Below are 19,144 nucleotides of genomic sequence, written 5' to 3'. Positions count from 1 at the left end.
TGATGCACTATTGCTTTAGTATTTATTATTCATTGTGTTTGAAGTTTTAGTTGTTCTATTTTGCGTTTTTATTGATTTTCGATGCGTGACATATTTAACGGCCATAACTTACGGGCATTTTTTTAAATTTGTAAAAATAAACAATGCGTGCTTATTCTATTGATGATTTTATAAAGTTTTTTTAAAGTATTAATTTACAAACTGGATTTGTACTAAATGGATCAAACTATTTAGTTCAACATTAGGAGATATGAGATGAAGAACTAAGTTTTCATAGTCAAAAATTTTTGTGTAACACTAAGCTATATTTAAAAAATTATGTGAAAGACCTTTAATTCACATTTCTATTGAACACTATCATATTTGATATATTTCAGCCATATTAATGAGTTAATTTTTTTTTTATTTTAAAGCGTAATTTAATTATTATCATTTAGAATACATTTAAGATACGGTTTTTTTTTAGTATAAATAAATATTTCCACCAAGCATTCCAAAATATTTATTGTAAGTAGTTAACAATTTGAAACTGAAGACACATAAATAATCTAATGCCATCCCAATCTATTTTTAAATTAAGTATACTATTCTTGAAGCCATATTCTTCAATGCCTAGCTCTCAAACAAAAATAGTTGCACCATTTTATAAATAAATACAGCACTTCGTAAGTACAAAATTTTTCCGATTATTTCGATTGACAATCTACCGTTTAATTATAATATCTACGGCTTTGACATAATTTATACTGTTAGAAAATGTGTGTGAAAGTCCGTCATTAAAATAAAAATACTGCCAAACGCAAGAGATGTATTTAAAAAATAATTACTTCTGAAGTTTCATGACAGGATAATTAAATATTTAATTTATTTAAGCAATTCTACTTAAAGAGCACAGTCGCTTATTTGGAAAACTGACTGCCAGTATGTAATTGTAGTTTTATTCATGTCGGCCTTAAATGGATAAGTAAACGGATAAATTTATGGCAGCTCTGATGGAATTACTTTTAGATAAACTAGCTTTTTGGTCTTCATAATGGACGAAACGAGGAGATTGTCCACCTCATGGTAAGCACCGTAGCGTAATATTAGTAGCGTTATGTTCCGTGTCAATACACAACTCAAAACGAAGATGGAATATCTGATATAGTAATATTTAAGCTGAATAACATAAATTGTTTGCATCGCTAAATGTTACAATTTAGACTCATGTATTATTTATAAATAATAGTTCCGAAGACCAATAGTTTTAACTTTAATTCATTGAACCAGTCGAAGGCTCCTTTGCACAGGATGCCGGCTAGATTATAGGTACCACAACGGTGCCTATTTCTGCCGTGAAGCATTATTGTGTTTCGGCTTAAAGAGCGCCGAAGCTAGTGAAATTACTGGGCAAATGAGACTTTACATCTTATATCTCAAGGTGACGAGCGCAATTATTGTAGTGCCACTCAGAGATTTTGGGTTTACCAAGAATCCTGAGCGGCACTGCATTGTAATGGGCAGGGCGTATTAATTACCACCAGTTGAACATCCTGCTCGTCTCGTCCCTTATTTTCATAAAAGAAACGCTAGCGGCTAGTCTATTTAATCTTTAATGTTGATAATTTGATTGTCAAAATAAAGCCATACGAAAGGATACATTTCTTGTCTCCTACATATTTTATTTATAAATCGAAAACCGAATAGCCTAGTCATAATGCACCTTTAAATGTTATTTTATATGCATTTTGGTATTTGATATTTTATTTTTACTAAATAACTAGAAAATAAACATAATAAAATCGCACAAAAGAAGTGAAATCTTCATCAAGGTGAAGTCAGTAATTCGAAATTAAACTATTTCTTGCCCTATTATCATGAAGTTTTTCTAAATTACTCGTATAAATTGCAATATATTGGATTATAATTGTAATTACACTCGTAAATATTACTATGATTGAATACGCCCTTAGTCTTTTCAAACCCTTTCATAGCCAAGTGTAACAGTTCAGTCTATTTAGCTCATTAGCACGCTGAAAGAAGTCTTCACTTCACAAAGTCCCTTTGAAATTATTGCACTCGCTGTACTTAGATATGATGCATTTCTTGTTCAAAAGCTTATAAAATATAAGTGAGTTTTCATTTCTATTTTTAACAGAATATCAGCAGAACTTTGACGTCGATACAATTTCATTTTTACTATTGAGCGTATTGTCATTGGTTTGATGTATAAAGCAGTTTTCAAGGTGATTATAATTAGAGGGCGGGTTAATGCTGCACTTCAGTGCATTAGGGCGGCGCGGTGCGACTAACGTGGGCTGCGGTGTAGGCGTCATACACTTGAAATCGATCGCGCGTCAGCCATCTTGTGAAACTCACAGGTCACAATTTTACATTTCAACGAGCACGTGACGTCGAACGCAAAATCGTTAATGTTTTAAATTATGCATCTTCTGATTACGCCTTGAAGGCGGTGAAATACGATTTAAATTTCAGACGTTTTTTATCGTCTTAATTTTTTTAAGGTAAGTAGTGTATATATTTATATGCATTTATAATATTTATAATTGAATAGGACATTCATGAGATAATATTATTTAATTTAATGAATGATACATTTTGTACAGGAGAGATTTTTTAGATTGTTAACGTCTTTTTATGCGATTATCAAATAAAATTCCTACCGGGTTAAAAGTGGATTAAATATGTCAATGACATTACTATTAATATATGTCTAGCCAAAAGAATAAGTGAATAATATAAATTCCATTCGATACTGGCATTTTATTCCGTTTCCATAACTATTGAAACAAACCTAAGCGTTTGTCTGCGAGCGAGAGACAAAGCCTTTAAAACCAAACCACATTAGCTTAACACGAGTAAGCTCTTCAGAAATCTGGGCGGATAGCGAAGACAGCACAATGAAAAGCAAAAACATCGCGTGAGAAGTATTGAGACAAATTCGTACAGCGGCTGAAAGCGCTGAGTTTGTTGAAAGCCCTGTAATTAATTTAGACAGTCCACTTATACCATGTGCCCTCCCATTTACAAAACGTAATAAACCTCTTTAAAATATACCTTCACGTTGCGTGCTTTATTAGAATTTATTACAGTAAAACAAACGTGTGAATTTATATTTGGAACTCAATTATTTTTTTAATACATGTTACATTTGCAACTAGTGTATATTTTTTTTACATTCCTATTGTTATAATAATTACGTATAAACTTTTAATGTATTAAGGAGTTGTTTCGGGGAATATTTCCCGTGAAATTTTTCTCTTAATTACAATTAAGTAACAAAAATAAATCTTAGTTGGCGGGTAAGCTGATATAATGTCAGTTTGAAAATATCCAATAACCTAAAATTACATTTATTTTCAAACCAGACTATAGTATATATCATTTTCCGATAACATTGAACATTCATAGAGACAAAATTCTAAACTTTTTTAATTTACTAAGACAATATTATGTTGTTATTGAATTCAATATTGTCCTAATTATTAGATATTTTATATGACTTATAATAATGCGGTTGTATTTTTAAGAATTGCTATTGTGCTATACGAAGAAGTTACTTTATCATTTAACGTGATGTATCAAAAGTGTTTGCGGTCGTTCGGCGCAGCCTCCGTTTCTAAGGATGAGGTGCGCATTCAATACAAGGTATCGTAACTTAACTACCGCTTGGGGGAATTGCGGGCCTCCCCTCCCAAAACCCGTATTATGTACGAATACGCTTACATAAGTAATGTTCCACCTCTGTCCTCTTAGGGGAAAACTCGCAACGTTCGGATTTGTTACATGAGAACCTCATTGTATGCCAGTTTGTCTCATTAAAGTACCGGTCAGACGTATTAGCTAAATACTGAGCATTAGCAAGAGATTAATTACACACAAGGTATTTATAACAATAGTCAAGTGGCCCTCAATGAATGTAAATCACCTAACAACATTTCATACGTATCGTAAATACGCGTAGTTGCCTAGCTCGTAACGGGCTACGAACAAAACATGTCATTTAAACGCAACTTGCCGCTAACGAGCGCGCCTTATTCGGTTTATTTAAAATGTAACAGCCCAAATCGTTGGCATACAAATAATTCCCGTTGAGCCCGGAGCAACGTAATTTCCTGCGTATTTTGATCTCAATGGCGCGGGCACAAGTGCTCCCTCGACTCTTTTCTCTAATTTTTATACGTTTCTCTGCTCGAGACTCGTGTTAAAAATAGCTGAGTAATTTTTCATTTCGATGTGCGGCGGGCGTGGTAGATTACAGACTGTTCAAAATAATACAGTAACGGTGCTTAGCTGAAGCAGCTAACCACGACTAACTTATGTCATACTTTGTACACTTTCACATGTTGCTGGCTTTGTGACCGCCTATTACCTGCGGGTGGTGACTTTACATGCCTTATTTCAACTTAAATGGCATCGTTGAGTGGATATTTGTTATAGAATTTGTTTAGTAGAATAATACATTTTTCACAGCAACACACATGTCTATTAGTTACTTATGTTTTATCGCACCAATCTATACAGTACTCACTTATATTCTAATGAACAATTGCGTTCGAAGGGACGCAATATATTAAGATTTATTTCCGTACTACGCCATCCTGACGCGACCGTTTCTTTTTACGAAAAAACTAATGTCTCTCCTAATTATTTTTAGATTATAACGTACCGGCTGCTATATATTAAGTCGAGCACAGCCGAATTGTCAGCATAACTTCGCTTTGATGTATCATGATTTGTTTTTATTTTTGGCCGCTTCGAGCGTGATTCATGGATAAATAAATTTTCATGTGCACGTAAAGCGTGTATTTAATTAATGCATCAGCTACAATGCATTGTTATGACAGTATAGCGATGAATGTTTCGATGTTGCATAAACAAGCTATTGTCACTATTGTGTTAGGCGCGCCGTTTCAATTTGACTCTTATGACACGGATATAAAACATACGCTCTCAGCAACCGTGAGATGCAATAGCTGTTGAAGGAATTCCTTTCAGTGGAGCTTTGCGAAAACGTCAACCCAAGGCGTTTCGAAGAAAAACTGTGAATTAATCAAACCATAGCGCGAATGGAAGTGGCGTCATTCATCTCTGTCACACTCGACGGTGGTGATGTATAAAAATGAGACAGCTAAAAACCGGGAGTAGATGCTTGGTCATTTTCCCTTGTGGTTTTGCCTGGTCCAGTTTGTTGAAGTTCTGGGCGGAAGATTAAAAAATGTAATTTGGTTTTCTAATGGGAACTACTAATGCGAAGTTATTGTTAATCATTCAGAGGTTAAAATCTCGATGGTGAAATGATAAAACTTAACTAAGCAACTTTTTTTTAACCGTTTATTAATTATCCATTAAACATTTCCAAATAACCTAAAGTTAACAATGATTATTAAAGATATTAATGCTTTTTAAATAGCATCAAATGTTAATACTTTGGGAATATTTTTAAATTTTTAAATTATGCGGGAATGCCTATCTACTATTATAGCACACGAAATATAAACTGTGTTTTAAACTCGTTTTTAAATCTTATATTTCATACAAACAAATTGCTATCTATATCCCTACTATAATATTATAAATGTGAATGTTAGTTTGTTTGTTACGCTTTCATGCCTAAGCCACCGAACCGATTTTAATAAAATTTAGTACAGAGATAGACTAGATCGTGAAAAAGGACATAGGCTACCTTTTATTGTAAAACTATAAACGGAGGCGTCGAAATAAGGGATGGTATTTTGTATGGAAATTCGTCAATATCGTAGATAAAACCATGAAACTTTTTATTTAGGCATAACAAATAATTTATAAACATGTGTTCGAGAATTTTTGAAACTTTGACCTACATGGGTATGAAATAGGAAATTAAAGTTCATAGGGAAATACTATTTAAGAGACTGTCTACAATGACAAGGGATATGCGCTGTATAATATGAATGTATGAATGAAAGTGAGTTATTTGAAAAGTATCCTAAAAATAAATTGCCCAAAGTAACTATTCAACGCGGACGAAGTTGCGGGTAAGAGCTAGTACGTACATAAATATTAAATAGGGACTCCGTAAATTAATTAACCCTTACATGGCTCTGTGTCATTACAATACAATCTTTATTCCACTCGTTGATAGCAAGTGATATTGCTTTCATATTAATGACAGCTCTTGACTACATAAGGTAAGAATTGCACTGCTTACAACACTTAAGAAGAGTGAGCAATTCCGGTTAAACGTTTTTCATTATAGATTATTGGTTCTCAAACGCTTATAAACTTCGATTGTGGTTGCAGTAATGGTATGGAGTTTTAATTAAACTACCTTTTTACTGTAATTAGTAAAGGACCTAGAAAGGACTTCTTTATTTTACACTTACTTGTTATAATATTCAAAATATGGGTACATTTATTTATATATTGATATTTATAACCAAATCCAGATATATGACTGATACTTGATCTAATAATGTATTAAAAAGATAAAATTATATTAATTTTATGTGTAACGTAGACAATGATCTATACTGTAGGTACTGTATTATGAAAACATTGGCTCAATGTTAACCCGATTTTGCAAATGGGGATACATGTGCACAAAATAAGAGAATTCATTAAATTGAATTCGATTTGTAAATACAAACATGAGCCGTTCGCAATGCTATCTATTAGAGAGATAAGTTTAGAAAGGGCGGTGTTATGTTAATCTGCGCTGCGCTAGCATTATCTAAAGTGGCAATGGACCTGGGTCTGATAGGCCCAAGGGACTTACCCGTAAGCTGCCAGTGTGGGGTCATATGGATAGTAGCCGCTGGAGGGTTGAAGTCCCGCTGAAGTCCACGCTGACATTTCGCCGCCGCCTTCTTTGAGAGCGTATGGATTACTCTGAAATATGGTCATTTCCAAGCCATAAGTTAAAATAAGAAAAAAAATATAATCAATAATTTACAAAAACGATACAGCTTTTCATATAAATTATCTTTATAATATTATTACTGCTTTCAACTACTTATAAAAAAATGAAATTAAAATGTGACAAGTTCCTAATAAAAATAATTTGTTTTTTTAAGTAATGACAACTGTTTGTATGTTAAGTTCGATGGACATGAAATTAATATTACATCTTTAGATACAGTCTGTAGGTAGGTACTATTTTAGTACAAAAATTATTATTAATAAGAAAAATACGTTCTGCAATATAACCGGACATAGCATCAGTAAATTACACATAGTTGTAACAGATTCGCAGACATTAAATCAAGCTCTCAAACTATGCAACTAACCCTATAATATATTTTAAATCACCAATGTAACATATACGAAAACAAATTACCATCAGCGAGTGTAAGACGAGATAAATCACAACATAATACCGTTCAGTCAATCGGCCTGACAAATACTCGAATTTAATTAAAGTTAACTTAATAAAAGGGAATAAACTTAACAACAATAAGAGTCCCAAGTGTATGGGCTGACATATCACTAACGTATCTGCATAATGTATGGGTAGAGAGGGTAAAACTATTAAGGCCCACACACACTCCCTCTGTCTGATAGTTGTTTAAATGTAAGCTTGTGAGGGTTACCCTCGCCAACTTATTCGCATACATTAGGAGCAACTAAATTAAAAGTGTGAATGATTCGCCTCGGGAATTCGTCCCTTGTCTCAAGCCCCCGACTTTGATAATAAAATGAGAAGCATTACTTTACGTATGGAGTGCTGTTTGCGTCGCAAACTGAAAGGGCGGCCTACATTGTTCCCTCGGTTTTTAAGGAGAGCGACGGGATTGCTTTCTCGCTTTCCCTTCGCGACGGTTTTTCCATTTTGTTTGTTGGTGTCTGGGTAAACGTAATGGTTACTGCTTCACAATAACAGTATTCTTTCAATACACTTTAGTGTATTTGAGTTGTGTTTGAGATACATTGATTTAAACTGTTTAATATATTTCATGGTACTTTACAATAGGGTAAATATTTCAAACTATTTACTTATTGCACTTAATCTTTTAATATATTTATTACAAGAGAGGAAAACAATATTTAAAATATTTAATAGTTTAATCAAAATCTTTTGAACCAGTTTAAGTATGTATGCCAAAATTAGTTATTTAAGCTTGTTTAACCTTAACTCCGTAATCTACCCTCAATGCTGTGATATATATATTAAATCTAGCAGTCAGTTAAAGTAATTAAAAGTAAGATAATTAGTTCCATCGTTTAATGTCCATTGACACATTTCTTAATGTCTCTATTAAGGGGGATGTCACTTTGTTCATGTGTCTTTTATAATATCACTATTCTTATTTTTGTATACATTACCCCCTTATTCATAATGGTCCGCTAACTTTATACAGTCGCTAAGGAGTGTTTTTTCTCATTTTGACTTAGGTCAATAGAAGAAGACAAAGTGAGAGTTAGCAATGCTTTAAGTTAGCAGACTGTTATGAATAAGGGGGTAATTCACTAGCAGTACACTAACTCAAAAGGTTTTGTTCATTTTAGTCTTCTTACTATATCAGTGTAGTCTAGGAGCTGGACTGTCTCGACATTCACATGATGATGAAGTCTATGTTGATGAGCTTCAACGCATTTTTGAATTATTTTATCAACGAACTCGATGTTAGGGTCCCGATGGAGATCGCTGTTTTGAATGTACCAAGGTGCGAATATAACTTACCTACGTAAATAATAAAATAAATGAATATATAACTCGGCCAAACAAATGAATCAAAAGCCACCAAATTATTATGTAATACTAGGCGAACCCGCGACTACGTTCACGAAAATTAATGTGCATTTATATGAATGCTTTTTATTAAAACCATAACCTTTTGGACAACAAATACCTTTAATGTTGTTCCAGACTACGATGAAGATATTCTTGAAAGTTTTATGAAAGTCTGTCAAGTAGTTCCAGAGATTAGCGTGAAAATTTTTATTTAATTATTGTACTTATGTGTTCATCTACACTCCTTTTATCATCTTCAATCAGTCTTAAGAAAATCTACCCAGTGTACAGACACGTCGATTCTATAGTTTAATTATAATGATATATAGCATAGTCTTAGAATATACTCGCATATAGACAACTAGACAGCTAAATAACGCGAGTACAATTTAGTTTTGTCATTATGTGCGTTAGCTATTTTAATATTCAAAATACTAAGGCCCTAATTCCAACCGCGGCTTTTTTTGATTGATTGATTGATTTACAGCATTCCAATCAAACTCGATAACAGTAACAATAGATTGGCTTTCGTTTTCTATCTTGATATATCTCCGTTAGAGATGTTTTTTTCTCTTGCACACATTGGTTGGTCTATACGCTTCCATATTTTAAGTCTAGTAGTCTAGTCTTATGGTATCTAGAGATTTGTACATCTACTAAAGATATGTAAATAGTGCATATATATAGTCATTCTGTGCTAAATTCCTAGAGCTTTGAAAGCACCCATTAAGTTGAAGGAAAGGCTATAAACTTGCAATCAGCAACAGGCGAAGACTGAATACAAAACAACACGACCCTTGTACGCATAAATAAACAATTCTATTCGAAACCAGCATTTATATGAAGTATTGAGCAATTTCTTAAGCAGGCGATAAACATAGAAAGTTTCTTGTTCATCGAACCGAAAATCGAGTCACAAATATACTTAAAAATGATAATAAGACAGAAATTCACATACGTAGTTACGGATGGGTAGTGGACATATAGAGGTATAATGATCGTGGTGTGAATATTCCACGTATTTTTTTTTATGGAAAAGGAGGACAATCGAACGTACGGGTCACCTGGTGTTAAGTGATCACCGCCGCCCACATTCTCTTGCAACACCAAAGGAATCACAAGAGCGTTTCCGGCCTTTAAGGAAGGTGTACGCGCTTTTTTTGAAGGTGCCCATGTCGTATCGTCCCGGAAACACCACACAAGGAAGCTCATTCCACAGCTTTGTAGTACGTGGAAGAAAGATCCTTGAAAACCGCACTGTGGAGGACCGCCACACAACCAGATGGTGGGGATGATATCCTAACTTGTGGCGTGTCGTGCGGAGGTGGAATTCAGGTTAAACAGCTCTTCTGAACACTCCCGTGCTAAATGCGGTAGAAGACACACAATGAAGCGCCGTCTCTACGCAACGCCAAGTGATCCAGCCGTTCACAGAGCACTGTATATTTTCAATTTTCTTTATTTATAACTCCATTAAAGAAAGTAAGAACTTTAATCAGTTTCTATTTATTAATCAATACCATAGAACTAAATAATCTCTTTTATTTAGACTTCCGTTCAGACGTTTGTTTGATTTTATTATGATAATTAAAATTATTAATTTATAATACAAGTTACATCTCTATGCATACTTCCAATATACGGGTTAGTGTTATCATGCCCGACAACATTTATAAAAAGTTTTCCTGTAACGTAAGTTTAGGTAACTAATATTTCTTTGTTATATGTTTAACTAGCTGTAAGTTATTTTGACGTAGTTGAAATAAGTTGTAAAACGATAAAGGCGTAAATGTTTATTTAAAAAAGTGCAATGAGTTTCTTGCCACTTCTTCTCATTAAACACCCCTTCGAAAATAAATATAAAAAGTAGGGAATACTTTTGACATTTATAAGTGTCATTTCCTTGACCTACACGAATAAAGTGATTAGGATTTTATTTGTTTTGATTTAAATACTTGTCTACGAAATTCATACAAATTAAAAATACACGCACCAATACGTCATCCCATAAGTAGATTGAAATAAATAATAGTTAAAAAAAACTAAAAAGCGCGCTTTATATAAGATTCAACTAAAAAATAGAAAATAAATTTAAATTGAAAATAGTGTAAAAAAAATATATTTTATTGTAAAAAAAAGTGTGGGGTGTAGAATAATTATTATTTTAATAATATCTTAAAAAGCACCCCACGGCTTTTTTACAATAAAATATATTTTTTTTTACACTATTTTCAATTTAAATTTATTTTCTATTTATAGTTGAATTTTATATAATGCGTGCTTTTTAGTTTTTTTAACTATTATTTATTTTTCATTTTTTAGTCAGTATAATGTCATCGGTCCTCGATAAATCTACAAAGTTTGAACGAAATCTAGCCGTTTAAAGTGGGTCAAAATCGCGCCCAAAGAAGTTGGTTACAACATACAGGTGAAGCTGATATAAAGCGTATAAAAAGAGATAAATACACGTTCTCTAAATCAGTTATTGGTATTCTAAAAGCTGGAAATGGATTAAAATATCAAACTCATTTCGGCTCAATTTAGAATTGCGATTCAACATTTAAATTGTCCGAATGACGTTTCAGGAAGTTTGAAATAAACGAACTAACGTCGAACAGTTAGTTAATGGGCGTTTATACAAATATTAGTTATTCTGCAAATATTAATTATTTAATGGACCGTATTTTAAGTTATATTTTTAGAGCTATCCTTCGTTGCAGTAATAGTTTCTGATATAATGTAGATTCTGCTATCAATTGAATCTGATATTCGTCAGTTGATGACTTGAAGAATAGTTAAGCAACAAACAAAAACATTGCAGCGCAAATTGTGAAAAACGACACTCATTTCAATTCTCCATTCCGTCATTAATATCTATCAGTGTACTAAACATAACACTTTTCCCCAAATAAGCCAGTGACAAATTCGCGATGGCAACTCTTTTGTGAGGGCGAGATAAAAATTGTGCCTTTTCCTGGACGTGACAGGGCGACCCCGAAGGTCGGTAACTATGAGTGATGATAGCGTCGCCCCGGACATTAGTGGCGAACGTGCCACGTGTCCTTTCCACCCAATAATGATACAGCTTAATTGCTATGCGGATGTTATGAATTGCGCCAATTTCGTCTGTTATCTATTGCCTATATTTTACCTGTGGTAATAGTCCAGTCATCGGTGGGGTAATATTACCTCAGTGTAACCGATGTTCTCGCAAAATGTACCTACACTGTTGGGTTCATGATTGAGCTTGTTGTAAAAGTTTTCAATTAAGAAAATTTATTGAATTAGCAGTTATTTTGGGGAAATCAATAACTGTGAGTTATTTTAAGTGTTATTTCTGCTAAGATTTGTCTTCAACCAATTTGACACGTGTTTTACCCCTACACAAGGCATCCTCAGGAGAGGTGGAATTTCTGAACTCGAAACGAGAATTCACTCTCCTGGATGAATTATCTGTTATTTTGTTAAATGTAAAGAAAATTGCCAATCGAGGCTCAGATGATGATCAGAGGATGGATCAGATTTTTGATGTCAAAATTTCTTCAGCCGTGTTGGTCACTTTTGGGTACGGGAAAATATTATGGGTTTGAGTCACTGACATGCTCATGATTGGCAAACGCAGTAAATAAATAATTAAAAAAACAAATGAAGATACCTATACCATATACCATACCATACCATACCATAGTTACACACTTTTTTGATGGGTGAAATCTCGTGAGATCGCTGTAGCTTACTTTGAACAACAATAGTGGTGTTATTATTATAAGTGATATTGAATGGATTTAGTGAAAAGTTCTTTTTGTTTGATTAATATATTATTGAGAATAAATTTCAAATGTAATTTAAAGTAAAAATTTAATTGTTTTTAATTTTGGTGACCTGTTGCTTGATCTGCATAATGATTCAATAAAATTTTCAATTTAAGTACATACAATCAATAATAAATTTATTTTAATCATAATAATACAAAAAATACACTGTGTTTTCTGTAATATTACTAGGGAATGTGGGTGGCGGTGATCACTTAACATCAGGTAACCCTTACGCTCGTTTGACCTCCTCTTCATTAAAATAACTCCTATTAAAACCCAACTTCCAAAATCCCATGCGTACCAAATACCCTTATTTCTGTTGACGTGACTATTTCATTTCATTGTTAAAAGCAATAATTTAATAACGATATAATAACTTCGTTTTGTTTTAGCTTACGAACTATACATACCAAAAATTAACTACTAATTAACAGTACTATAACAAACACGAATTCAGCATAAAACCACGCTCAAAGCGACTGTTTATACGTATTTTAGGACCTAATAACAACCTTAATGCCTTCTCGTATTTATATTAACCGTAATTTTGAGTTAACTATGCGATAAAACTCATTTATTAACCCTTAAAAATCTTAGCCGAACCTATTCACCCCACTCTTCCGTAAGACTGAATTTAACAATGTTTTAATCAATTCTCCACAGAGTTCGCGAGTCAGCGCTTTAGACAGCCTCATTACGAAGACCCCCAAATAAATATAAACAGTAGTGAAGGGTCCTGCCCTACTATTATCATTATTTACACGCGTCGCTAGATCCACAAATAAGAAAAACGACTTTAGACGTAAAAAAACAAAGTTCACGATACAACGAATACTGCGGTTCATATATTAAGTTACTTTATTTCATTGTATTAAAATGGTGATAAGTTATTTGACGGTTCATAAAGTCTTACCCTCGTGGTTGGCGAGGCAGGCAACACTGGAGGCGCCGCGTCGTCCCGTAGTGTTGCCAAATCGATGTCTTTCCATCACTTGAACTTAAACTTAAGTCTCTGATTTTACTTGGGGCTGTGTTGTATGATACCATTTTCTGCCTCATAAAGTGCCTGTTGCAAACGTTGAATGTGCAAAATTGAGCCAATATATTATATTTTCAGTTTATTCACAGTGTGCTCAACCAATAAACGCTACTTACGTAATGTATAAAATGTGAATTTACGAGTTTTCATTGGCGATGCAAATTCTTTTAATTGCAATTATATTAACTACGAAGAGTTTCTTACTTTTTATGATTGGTGTTATTACAATTTTATCATTTTAGTTAACGGTAACAATTATATAAGTAAAGGTGATAAATGTCTCAAATCATAAATAATGCGTTACTTTCATTGTACTTATTAGAGCAAATCGAATATTTAATTTTTGAAATAATAAACTATTCCTAAAATATAAAAAAAATAATGAAAGTGCATTGCTGTGCATTTGTTTGCTATTATAAGGAGCCTAAAGGTCGAGGTGATACAAAACTTCCACGCACGATGGTAATAGGTGAACATCTATCTTCATAAAAAATTTGTATGTTGCAAAATTTCTCCGATGCAGCAGGATAGTGATAAAATCAATTACCATTGACCCATTGGTTAATTATTCCTTAAATTGGAGGGTAGTATCTGGATCAATGCAAGCATTTGAAAACAAAAAGTTCTGCCAACAGCAGTAAATTAGTAATATAAATGCACTTGTAAAATATAACAATACAGCAATAAAAGTAATAAAACTTTATAGATGTTCATTCATTATTACAAATTGATAAGATACTAAGCCTCAGGTAGGCAATCTATAGCAAATTGGATATTAATGCAAAAGGTGTTTTTGTATGGAAACAATAAATTTGTTCAGTATCTGGACATGTGGAACGCAGTAGGGGTTCCTCTGACCTCGGCTTAAAACTTTAATAATTATACTTTGAATTAGTTTTTATTCGCATCACGATTATTCGCCAATGAAAAGAAAAAGGATTGTTAATAGCTCAATAACGAAAGACATCGGTTTTATGTATTTAAGACTCAAGGAGAAATATTATATCGTTCAAAATAAGCGAACTTCTGAGAAAGTAACTTATAAATAATTCCATGGTTCCCTGATGATGAATCTCTTTATTATTTGAAATTAAATTTAATATTATAATAGATATTGATACATTATGTACTACTATTATATGTTCTCTTACTGAATGATAGTCAAATTACGTCTGAATTAATGATTCGTAAATATTTGTTGAGAGAGAAAGCGAACAAAAAAAATTGTCGCAGAAAAGTACGAATGTACAAAAAAAAATATTGTTACGAACTATATAACCAATGTCTTCAGAATTATTCAAAAATATAATACAAAGCTCGCAATAAATGTTATACGAAATATTTAAACTTGAATTGCTGTAGAGGTCTCAAACATGATAAGTAATTCTCTCTTATTATATATTCCACTGCAAACTGTACAAAACCATTATCTATTATAAATATACACACTTCCACATTTTGCATAATTTATACATAAATACGACGTGTATACAAACAATTTTCTACTTTAACTTCATAATTAACGCCAATTAAACCGTAATTATATATGTATGTTAATAAAAGAATTGAATACGATAATAATACAATGTCATAGCAAAATGTTTTGAACATTCGACGAGGTGTACACTGAGTACTGACCAATCAGAAACAAGCGTTCTGAAAACTACAAAAAGGCAACATTGTTAATGCCGTAAAATAATAACGATAGTACTAGCGAAATCTGAAAGTGAATTGTAGCGAGTGGAAAAAAGAATGACTTAAGTGGATAAAGAGCGAATACAAACGAAACAGTCATTTTATGCTGCGCGAGTGACGCAACCAAACAACGGTACACGATTTTGTAGCCTACTACCCCAAACTTAAAGTTGATATTAGTATTACATGAATACAACGTGGCTAAGTTCAATAAAGTTTCCCCCAAATAAGCTATAAAACGGCACTGGGCGCCGCGCGCCAAACAAGAGGCAAGTTCGGGCTTTCGCTGCTTTGGTACGTTGAGGTTCCCACTGCCAATTATTTGTTTGTGGAGGTGGAGGCACAACCATTTTATTTCACGTTTTATTTAACATTTATTTCGTTACGGCAATTTCACGGGTATCAAAGTATTGCTAGATTGTGATTTAAACGAAATTGCTCATTTTCCACTTCGGTCGCAATATAACGATGCGATTTGGCATCGAGTTAATATTATTTTATTATGCGTGATATTGTATTTTATTCCTGGCCCAAAACAATCAGTTCACGTCTCGTTTCAATCGGAAATTTTGTGTACATTGTGTACATGATTTAAATTAAGTTGTTTCCCATTTGTTCGCTACACGTATAATATGTGAAGTGTATTAATGATTTTAATAGTTCTATGCTTATATTTTCATAGGCTGTATTAGATTTAAATGAATCATAAAACGATCGATAAAAGATTGATAAGAATAATAGGCATAACGTTCCGACAAGCGGGCGGGCACACTCGTAAATGAATAAACAATAAATGAGATTACACAGTTCAATTGGAGATCACAGAGGATCTGTGGTTTGGGTTAACAACCGAAGCCGACGGCATCCAATTGCCGTAATTCAATGATCGTAAACGCTCGCAATGATATCAATTAGAGCAGGCACGGGGACGATAAAGTTCTGCTTTAATTAGGAGAACAAACAACAGACGTTATTTAATGAGGCGTGCGCGTGTGGCGGAGCGGTAATTAGGTCGGGGGAGCGCAGTGGAGAGCGATCAATTATCGAGCTTCGCTGATTGATTTGGTACCGTCGCGGTTGAGTCGTTCAACCCGCGTACCCACAGCTAGCCTCCCTAATCCACATACCCACGAAACTCCACAAACTCTAAGCATACCGACCATACCCTCTTACCTGTCCCGGCTCTTCGCGTCACGCTACGCTGAACATTATAAATTATACGCCGCGTAATCGCTCACCAAACGCATCAGCGGTCGAAACCCGAAAGTTATAATCAATCGAAAACTTACCCATCTGAATTAATAACTCAACAATCGACTCGAGTTTCCGGAATAATATCTGATGTCTTGCTAATAGCTGTCAGTGGGGTGAACACTGAGCAGCTGTAAGCGATGTCCGCATAAATTATCTATAAAATAAGGACATTAAAAACTATTTAGAGCAAAAGCTATACTGCTGTGAATATAGCAATAAATAAATTAAATGAATTTGATAGCGGAGTGAGTGTTAGAGTTAATGGTCGAAGCGGGGTGGGTCTGGGTGACAAAGCTCCCCCGGGGTGCCTTTGTTACCACAGATCCTGCCCGAGACATCTGTCCGAGTTGCTACAATAACTCGCAAAAAACTTACTCTAAATTTAGCAAATGTTAAGCCACTCTGTTTTCACTGTTATAGAATACTGTAGTGTTGGCGAACAGACATCTTCATTGGAGCCATTGTTGTGAGTGACGTATCATTTATTCAGTTGGAATTAGGGTTCACGGCACTGTGGTGGTCCGTATCAATAATGACTAAGTAGGCTTTGGAAGCTGAAGTGTCACAATATTAAAAGAAACGATTAATATTGTCATTTAGAGGTGTAGCAGCATTTTAATTTCTATAACGACACTAAATTAAGTAATATAGTTTTTCTATTTGAGATATTATATTTATGTCAGTCGTCAATGATTCACAAAATGCACCAAATAGGTAAAACTGTTGTCGACCCATATAGCCCAGTGGCTAGTGATATTGCCTACTGAGCTAGAGCTGAGCGGACTACCGGGTTCAAATCCCGGTAAGTCCAAAAATTTTGTGATCAATATGGGTGTTTGTTTCCGAGTCATGGATGTTTATATGTATTTTATATAAGTATATTGTATTAAATATATCGTTGTCTTGAACCCATAGTACAGGCTATGCCTAGTTTGGGGCAAGATAATTGTGTAAAAGTGTGTCAATATTTATTTATTTATTGACTCTTAACTCGATTGTCCCGGTTAGAACCTGGCGCACCACATAAAAATATCTTTTCAATTGTATATTTAATTAAGTTTGTACAAACCTTTATAAGTTCGGAAATGCTGTTGTGATTCCTTTGGTATATGACTATGGGTCGCGATGATCACATACCATCATCTCTTCTATAAACTAAAAGTATAATAATATGACATACATACATATGGGTACAGGACAAGGATATATTTAATACAATATACTTACTTAAATATACATAAATACATATCCATGACTCCGCAACACACATCCATATTCATCATTTAAATGTTTGCACCTACCGTGATTCGAACTCGGGATCTCTAGCTCATTAGGCAGGGTTACTAACTGCTGAGCTATATGGGTCATATATATAAAATTTATGGCCTATTATAAAGACTAAGAAAGGCCCTTTTTATTATGATACACATAATACAATACGCGAAATAAAGGCTTAAAATTACATTAAGAACCTTTGACTATGAAATACGTAGTGAAATGTTACTCACCTTGTAAAAGGACCTCCGGTCGGTCTCTCAGTCTGGACAGGTGAATTATAAAAAAATAATTTAAGTAATATATATTTCGTTATTTGAATCATACACTTAAATTCAATTTTTGATTCAAATTTTATTCAACTATAATAAACAAAATGGAAACACCTCTGCAAACGACACTGGTAATTATTTTACAAAACCAGCCAATATATTACTCATTTTAACCTATTTTATAACTTAAGAGTAGACCTATCTAAAGTTTCAATCAACACATCGTTTTTTATTGAACACAATTCCCGTCGAATGGAGGCGGACAAGAATTAAGGCTGGATCACCTTTTTTCAACTTCCGGTCAAGATAAGCGTTGAAATAAGCACCTTTATATTGTTAACTTAGATGACCACTTATCAACTATTAATTATTATTTGACAAGCTATGTGAAAACTTACATTTAACACAGTCATAATCATTTTCAAATAAATAAATATCATTTGAGTTCAATTGAACAAATAAGTACTCACGTGTAACAAAACTGGATAAGTGTGTGTCGGACGCGGTAACGGAGGGTTTTTGATATTTTCATTGAAAAATAGCCTATAAATTTTGTGTCAAAATATATGTAATTTGCAGTATAAACGGCTGTATCTTTTTTTTTGTATTCGGTTAGTTTAGAAGTTTTTTTTCACAGCTCTAGACATGAATATATCGTTTTAATTTCCATTCGATACCTCCAACCTCGAGATAAAGGGTATTCCTCTAAGGGTTCAATTTTTTCCCTTGGGGGTATGGATCCCTAAAAATTCGTATTAAAATAAAAGTTTTAATGATAATTTTTTTCAATTATTTTTTGTTTTTTTATTAGACTTACCAATTGCTTTTAATATCTTTAATTATCAATCTTTTATCCTCATTTTACCAAATTATGCGAATATTAAATACATATTTTGTTGTTTCGCCGAGTAAATGACATACATAATTAACCCTCGTGAGAATTACTACTATAAGTAAATCCGTATTCCGTACTAAAGTTGAGTTTATCAGACAGACAGACGCACCGAGGGATTTTGTATTGCATTATAGTTTGATGCTACGTTTGCATCAAGCAGCCATATATGACGCAACAGGATCAAAT

General features: G+C 33.4%; 1 protein-coding gene across 3 annotated transcripts in view; it reads right to left on the bottom strand.

Moving 5' to 3' along the window:
• Window positions 1–19,144, bottom strand: part of LOC126978434 (homeobox protein araucan) — a 137,862-nt gene that overhangs the window by 10,523 nt on the left and 108,195 nt on the right. For all 3 annotated transcript variants that reach the window (XM_050827219.1, XM_050827220.1, XM_050827221.1), the window contains exon 3: window positions 6,758–6,870. In XM_050827219.1, the coding sequence (XP_050683176.1) occupies window positions 6,758–6,870 (113 nt within the window). The remainder of the gene's footprint in view (window positions 1–6,757; window positions 6,871–19,144) is intronic.

Source organism: Leptidea sinapis, chromosome Z, assembly GCF_905404315.1.
Source record: "Leptidea sinapis chromosome Z, ilLepSina1.1, whole genome shotgun sequence".
Lineage (NCBI taxonomy): Eukaryota > Metazoa > Arthropoda > Insecta > Lepidoptera > Pieridae > Leptidea > Leptidea sinapis.
This window is presented reverse-complemented; position numbering and strand designations above follow the sequence as displayed.